Source organism: Scylla paramamosain, unplaced genomic scaffold (assembly GCF_035594125.1).
Source record: "Scylla paramamosain isolate STU-SP2022 unplaced genomic scaffold, ASM3559412v1 Contig5, whole genome shotgun sequence".
Taxonomy (NCBI): Eukaryota; Metazoa; Arthropoda; class Malacostraca; order Decapoda; family Portunidae; genus Scylla; species Scylla paramamosain.
This window is the reverse complement of record NW_026973670.1, coordinates 303,949-312,500: the sequence shown is the minus strand read 5'-3', so window position 1 is coordinate 312,500 and position 8,552 is coordinate 303,949. Positions and strand designations below refer to the sequence as shown.

The 8,552-nt window shown below is 37.1% G+C and overlaps 1 protein-coding gene across 1 annotated transcript in view; it reads right to left on the bottom strand.

Annotated features, from left to right (window-relative positions):
* Positions 1 to 5,636, bottom strand: part of LOC135096640 (syntaxin-binding protein 5-like) — a 41,170-nt gene extending 35,534 nt beyond the window's left edge. Inside the window, 1 exon segment of the mRNA XM_063998320.1 lies at positions 5,319 to 5,636. Coding sequence (XP_063854390.1) covers positions 5,319 to 5,444 — 126 coding nt within the window. The 5' untranslated portion in view covers positions 5,445 to 5,636.
* Positions 5,637 to 8,552: the final 2,916 nt, after the last annotated feature.

The following is an 8,552-nucleotide window of genomic DNA, read 5'->3' as shown; positions in this document are numbered from 1 at the left end:
AAACAATCTGAAATATGCTTAAGTTTTTTCAATATTTCTCTATATATAAAAGGAATTGTGTACCCATACTGCACCCATACATAGATCATACACCCATACACACACCCTATATCCCTTCACCCACAGCAATGTATATTTACTGAGAAAAAAGCAAATATGTTGTTAATCTGACTGCCATTGCAACCAAAACAATCTGAAATATGCTTAAGTTTTTTCAATATTTCTCTATATATAAAAGGAACTGTGTACCCATACTGCACCCATACATAGATCATACACCCATACACACACCCTATATCCCTTCACCCATAGCAATGCATATTTACTGAGAAAAAAAGCAAATACTTTATGTTAATCTGACTGCCATTGCAACCCAAACAATCTTAAATATGCTTAAGTTTTTTCAATATTTCTCTACATATAAAAGGAACTGTGTACCCATACTGCACCCATACATAGGTCATACACCCATACACATACCCTATATTCCTTCATCCACAGCAATGTATATTTACTGAGAAAAAAGCAAATATGTTGTTAATCTGACTGCCATTGCAACCAAAACAATCTGAAATATGCTTAAGTTTTTTCAATATTTCTCAACATATAAAGGGAATTATGTACCCATACTGCACCCATACATAGATCATACACCCATACACACATCCTATATTCCTTCACCCATAGCAATGTATATTTACTGAGAAAAAAGCAAATATGTTGTTAATCTGACTGCCATTGCAACCAAAACAATCTGAAATAAGCTTACATTTTTCAGTATTTCACTATACATAAAGGAAATTATGTACCCATACTGCACCCATACATAGATCATACACCCATACACACACCCTATATCCCTTCACCCATAGCAATGTATATTTACTGAGAAAAAAGCAAATACGTTATGTTAATTTGACTGCCATTGCAACCAAAACAATCTGAAATATGCTTAAGTTTTTTTCAATATTTTTCAACATGTAAAGGGAATTATACACCCATACTGCACCCATACATAGATCATTCACCCATACACACATCCTATATCCCTTCACCCATAGCAATGTATATTTATTGAGAAAAAAGCAAATACGTTATGTTAATCTGACTGCCATTGCAACCAAAACAATCTGAGATATGCTTAAGTTTTTTCAATATTTCTCTATATATAAAAGGAACTGTGTACCCATACTGCACCCATACATAGGTCATACACCCATATACACACCCTATATTCCTTCATCCACAGCAATGTATATTTACTGAGAAAAAAGCAAATATGTTGTTAATCTGACTGCCATTGCAACCAAAACAATCTGAAATATGCTTAAGTTTTTTCAATATTTCTCAACATATAAAGGGAATTATACATCCATACTGCACCCATACATAGATCATACACCCATACACACACCCTATATCCCTTCACCCATAGCAATGTATATTTACTGAGAAAAAAGCAAATACGTTATGTTAATCTGACTGCCATTGCAACCAAAACAATCTGAAATATGCTTAAGTTTTTTTCAATATTTCTCTATATATAAAAGGAATTGTGTACCCATACTGCACCCATACATAGATAATGCACCCATACACACACCCTATATCCCTTCACCCATAGCAATGTATATTTACTGAGAAAAAAGCAAATATGTTATGTTAATATGTTATGTTAATATGCTTAAGTTTTTTCAATATTTCTCTATATATCAAAGGAACTGTGTATCCATACTGCACCCATACATAGATCATTCACCCATACACACACCCTATATCCCTTTACCCATAGCAAAATACACTTACAGAGAAAATTATGGTTTTAAATATCGTATCACTCTATAAAAATACGTCATTAAGAACTTGTACCTTTGTTTGCGTTTGTTTGTGTCCCTGCGTACATGACAGTGATGAGACGCATACACACACAAACGTACACTTGAAGCACACACACACACACACACACACACACACACACACACACACACACACACACACACAGAAAACCGTAACAGAACAACAGTATATTAGGTAGTATGAATTTTTCACTAATACTGCACCATACTCATGTACCCCTTTGGTCCCAGTGGTGCAGGAAGGACTCGTCTACCTGCACCACTGGCCACTGTACAACACGTCACTGTACCTTCATACTGTACCATTAGAAGCGCCACTGTGTTGAACTTCCGAGAAATTTGAGACCTTCTACTGTTCATGTCGATGTAGATCTTGACTGTAGCTTATGACTTCAATGGTACACAACATATCTGCTTATCCTGCATCATTGTACCTAACCTAACATAACATAACACAACTTAACCTAACCTAACTTAACCTAAATTAACCTAACCTAACCTAACCCAACCTAACTTAACCTAAATTATGCTAACCTAACATAACACAACTTAACCTAACCTAACCTAACCTAACCTAACTAACCTAACCTAACCTAACTTAACCTAAATTAACCTAACCTAACTTAACCTAACCTAACTTAACCTAAATTAACCTAACTTAACGTAAATTAACCTAGCCTAACCTAACCTAACTTAACCTGACCTAACATAACCAAACTTAACCTAACCTAACTTAACCTAACCTAACCTAACATAACCTAACCTAACCTAACCTAACCTAACCTGACGTAATCTAACCTAACCTAACCTGACCTGACTAAAATATTAAATAAATAAATAAATAAATTAGGAAAGGAAAATGTGTAGTAGTAGTAGTAGTAGTAAACTATCATTATGTAGTAAAAGCTAAAATAGTCAAATTAATATCAATTTCTGCCTAACCTGCTCTGACCTGACCTAAGCAAAATTAAACTAAACCTAACCTGACCTGACCTAACTTAACCTAACCTAACTTAACCTAACCTAACGTAACCTAACCTAACGTAACTTAACCTAACCTAACCTAACCTAACCTAACCTAACTTAACCTAACCTAACGTAACCTAACCTAACGTAACTTAACCTAACCTAACTTGACCTGACCTAACCTAATGTAAGCTAACTTAACCTAACCTAACTTAACCTAACCTAACGTAACCTAACCTAACCTAACTTATTCTAGAGTAACCTGACCTGACGTAACCTAACCTGACCTAATTTTGATGAACTGAAGCTAACCTAACCTAACTCAGCCGACCTAACCTAACCAAACCAAATTATATCAAAATAAATAAATAAAATAACAAAAAGAAATAGAAAAAAAAACGCAAGATTCAGGATTCCGAACCTAACCAAAAAATTAGATAAAAAAAAAACGCAATAAATAAATAAATAAACAAATATATCAAAAGAAAACAAGAAAAAAAATAGTCTTACAGGTGTTTTTGAGGTACTATGGCACGTGGTACACTGCCAAGCCCTTCTGCTGCACCATTAACACCACAATGTACACTGACATGGTACACCAACAGTGGGAATCTTGCAAGTTCATCCACCACTCTCGGAAATCGTTTACGAGGTCTCGGAACATCACGGTTAGGTTATGTTTTTGGGGTACAGTTTCAAGGTACAGTGACGCATGCTACAGTGGCTTATGGTGCAGGTAGACAAGGCCTTTCTGCACCATTAGCACCATAGGGTACAGTGCTGTGGTACTGTAACACTGAAATATTAAGCACACAAAAAAAAAAAAAACGATATTTTCAGATGAGGACCAGTTAGGTTAATTTTTTTGGGGTACAGTTTCAAGGTACAGTGACGCATGCTACAGTGGCTTATGGTGCAGGTAGACAAGGCCTTTCTGCACCATTAGCACCATAGGGTACAGTGCTGTGGTACTGTAACACTGAAATATTAAGCACACAAAAAAAAAAAAAACGATATTTTCAGATGAGGACCAGTTAGGTTAATTTTTTTGGGGTACAGTTTCAAGGTACAGTGACGCATGGTACAGTGGCTTATGGTGAAGGTAGACAAGGCCTTCCTGCACCATTAGCACCATAGGGTACAGTGCTGTGGTACAGTGACATCAAGAAATTAAGAAAACAATCTGAAGATTCATTCACCTCCCAGAGCCAAAGCATACATTCATACTTTTATCATTACAAGTACAAATCTATATATACAGAGGCACATGACAAATATATACATGCATTTTCTATGTATGGGTATTCTATAGGACATGTCATTCCCCTTATGTACGGAGAAATTAAAAAAAAAAATTAAAAAAAGCAAATTTGAAAGCAATGTTTTGGCAGGGTGAAGTGGGCACAGTTAACTTGCATTTTTCTCACTACTGCTAAATATCTACAGGTAGTGGGATAGAGGGTAGATGTATGGATATATAACCTATATATGGACGCGGTATGGAACTATGGATAAGCGCTGATGAGGAGAAACTAGCAAAAATTATAACGAGAGTCCGCCTGATGAGAGGACGGAGATGACACGATCTAACCAATACTATTTCATGACAGGCTTGGACTATTAAACTGAGACATGAATAGTAAATGTATGTATGTATGAACTATGTATGGTCAGTATATGGGCGTATAAATAAGCGTAGGAGAGGAGAAATTAGCATAAAGGTTAATATTGTCAGTCTGGGATCACAGAGAGAGAGAGAGAGGGGGGAGGATGGAGAGGCAAGCACAGGTGACGCTGACTAACACAAACTATCTTATTTAACTACATACTAGGACTATCGGGCTGGGATGTGAATAGTAGATGTATAAATGAATAATCCACCTATGGGCGTCGTGTGGGCGTGCGGATGGGCGTGAATGAGGAGAAACAAGGAAAAAAAAAAAAGAATGGCACCGATGTTTTGGGGAGGAGGCGGGGAAAGGAAGGAAAAATATGGAAAGATTATCTTGTTATTTTTCCTATTATAGACACATTTTTACATGCACAGAAAGTCAGGGTACATGTATCAATGTATAATCTATGTATGGACGCAGTATAGATGTATAAATAAGCGTAGCAGGGAAGAAATAAGCAAAAATGTTAGCGACAAGGCGGATGTTTGGGGTCGGATGATGGGAGAGGAGGGGTCCGAACACGTACTATCAGACTATCTCACTGACAGCTTGGACTATCACGGTAATACATTCATGGCAGATGTATGGGCGTATAAACTATCTATACACGCAGTATGGCGGTAACAATAAGCGCAGGAGATAAGAAAACTGAAAAAAACGAATGAAGAGAGGGCCAAGTTGGTGACAGGCAGCGGAGGGGAGAGAGAGAGAGAGAGAGGGAGAGAGGGAGGCGGACATTGAAGAACCACTAATGTCATTGTATCTCACTACTATCTTGGACTATCAGGCTGATACGTGCAGGGTGAGCAGGTGTGACTATTACCTTCGCGATCTGGAAGGCATCAGCTTGCAGCGTCTCAAATATTTGTATTTCCTCAACTTCTTGTTTGTTGGTGGGGTGCACGGAGGACCTGAGCCCATCAAACACAGTCTTCGTAAATCTCTTCATCTTTCACGTTACGGCCTGTTGCGTTTGACCTGACCTTGACCTGCAGGCTTACATGGCTCTACAGGCTAGGGGAAGGCCTGGGGCACATGTCTGGCGGGTCAGGCTAGGGCAGGCTGCAGGCTGGGAGACAAGATTCCCTATTACACTTTTCGATCACTGAAATGAACCGAGTAGCTGCGCGCGCCATGACGTCAGCTAGGAAGATGCCAGATTTGTTTAACTCCCCTGGTCTGGCACTGTAAGGCTCTATGTGGCACTGTACGCACTCACACACCTTATACACCTAATACACACCTGCACACACCCATACACGAACCACCAGCACCTCTAAAACAGCGAAGGGAAATATTGTACAGTCTCCAGCGCAAGGAATGTCTGCAAACCCGATTTTACATTTAGAGACCACTGGCACTGTACAAGGCACCCTACTCATACACACACACACACATACACTATACAAAGCCATACACACACACCCATACACCCTTAACAGCCCCAAGACGGAGGAAAATTAAGAAGTATACGGTTCTATTGGCACCATGGCACTTATGGCACTGTGGCACTAGAGAAGGCCTGTACACACACACACACACACATACACACACGTATATATACTATACAAAGCCATACACACACACCCATACACCCTTAACAGCCCCAAGACGGAGGAAAATTAAGAAGTATACGGTTCTATTGGCACCATGGCACTTATGGCACTGTGGCACTAGAGAAGGCCTGTACACACATACACACACACACACACACATATACAGCCATACACACACACCCATACACCCTTAACAGCCCCAAGACGGAGGAAAATTAAGTAGTTCACGGTTCTATTGGCACTTATGGCACTGTGGCACTATATAAGACCTGTACACACACACACACATACAGCCATACACACGTACATAAAGAATCAGACTCTTTCACTCATTCAATTAACAAAAAAAACCAACGACTGTTCGCCACTCAAAAAACATCATAATATTTTTTCAATAGCACTGCGGTATTGTGAAACCACCATGCAAAATATTTACACTCGTATTATATAAAAAAAAGAAAAAAATGGAGGGTTCATTAGTTTGATAAAGCCTTCAAATGCACACAGAGAGGTTATAATAGTAATAGTAATAGTAATAGTATGTTGCAGGAGGGAGGAGGAGGAGGAGGAAGGGGAGCGGAAGAGGAGGAAGATTCTCTCTCTCTCTCTCTCTCTCTCTCTCTCTCTCTCTCTCTCTCTCTCTCTCTCTCTCTCACACACATTAACAAGTTGTAATTGTTGTCATAAGGTAGAAGTGACATTAACAACATTTCTATATTACGAACACGAGAAATACTTAAGGAAAACGTAAATTTATGATATTTTAGGGTTCTCAAGTAAATTTAAGAATAAACAATTATTTATATATGTACTATTCAAAGTACTATCTATCTGTCATTTATAGCACTACTACTACTACTACTACTATTACTTATGCAGAAGGATGGGGGAGAGAAATTAGAAGGAAGAGGAGGAGGAAGAAGAGAAGAAGAATTTCTCTCTCTCTCTCTCTCTCTCTCTCTCTCTCTCTCTCTCTCTCTCTCTCTCTCTCTCTCTCTCTCTCTCTTTCTCTCTCTCAAAAAATATATATATATAAATAAAAATAAAATAAATAAATAAATAAATAAATAAATAAATTGAAAAAAGAAATAAATAATGATAAACAAAGAAAAATAAACAAAATTGACCAAAAAAAAATATATATATGAACATAAACAAAAAAATCGTCGTACATTTTGTAATAACTATTTAACACCGCAAACTCCCACACTCTCTCTCTCTCTCTCTCTCTCTCTCTCTCTCTCTCTCTCTCTCTCTCTCTCTCTCTCTCTCTCTCTCAAGAAAAGATACATAATTACGAAATAATTAATAGTAGTAGAAAGGCTATTATATATATATATATATATATATATATATATATATATATATATATATATATATATATATATATATATATATATATATATATATATATATATATATATATATATATATATATATATATATATATATATATATATATATATATATATATATATATATATATATCGCCAATAAATAATTATAGTCGATTCATATAACAGTAAATGTTAACACTCGCAAAACTATCATAAATTATTAATAGCAAGATCAATTCAATTTCTCTTTAGTTTGCGTTAAAATATTTTGTTTTCTCTAGTACTTCAATTTTCAAGATGGCCGCCGCCCACTCCTTGGAAATCATAGGGTCGAAAGTCTTCCAAACATGCATGTTAATAGCGACCATATTGTCTTTACCTATATAAAGTATTTTTTTCCTCTTTTCTTTAACTTTCTTGCACTAAAAACTGATAATTAATAGTACAAAACAACACAAAATAATTGATAAAATAGAAGAGACTCTTACACTGTCCTAAAAACTGTCTAAAATAGTATTGGAAGATTAATTCAATTATTTTTTTAGTTTATGTTAAAATTCTTCGTTTTCTCTAATGCAAGACAGCCGCCGTTCTCTTTTATCTCCCTTGTTTACAAACAGTAGGGTCGAAAATCTTACAAATTTACGTGTTTATATAGACCTTATTGACATTACAGGGATTGCTAGAGAGAGAGAGAGAGAGAGAGAGAGAGAGAGAGAGAGAGAGAGAGAGAGAGAGAGATAACGAAAAGAAGAGAAGGAAGAGGAGGAAGAGGAGAAGGAAGAAGAAAAAGAAGAGGAAGAGGAGGAAGAAAAGAGGAGGAGAAAGAGGAGGAGGAGGAGGAGGAGGAGGAGGAACAAACAACAATAACCTCCTCTTCCTCCTCCGCCTCCTTCTCTTCCTCCTGCTCCTCCTCTTCTTCTTCCTCCTCCTCTTCTTATTCCATTAGTTCCTCTCTTTCTCTACTACTACTACTACTACTACTACTACTACTACTACTAAATTTATCTGTGGTGTATACCTCTCACGTAACTCCTCTGACTATAAGAAATTGTTTGACTACTTAACTTCCAAAGTGGAGCACATTCTGACCCTCTTCCCTTCTTGGTGACTTCAGTGTTCACCACCAGCTTTGGCTTTCCTCTCCCTTCACTGACCATCCTG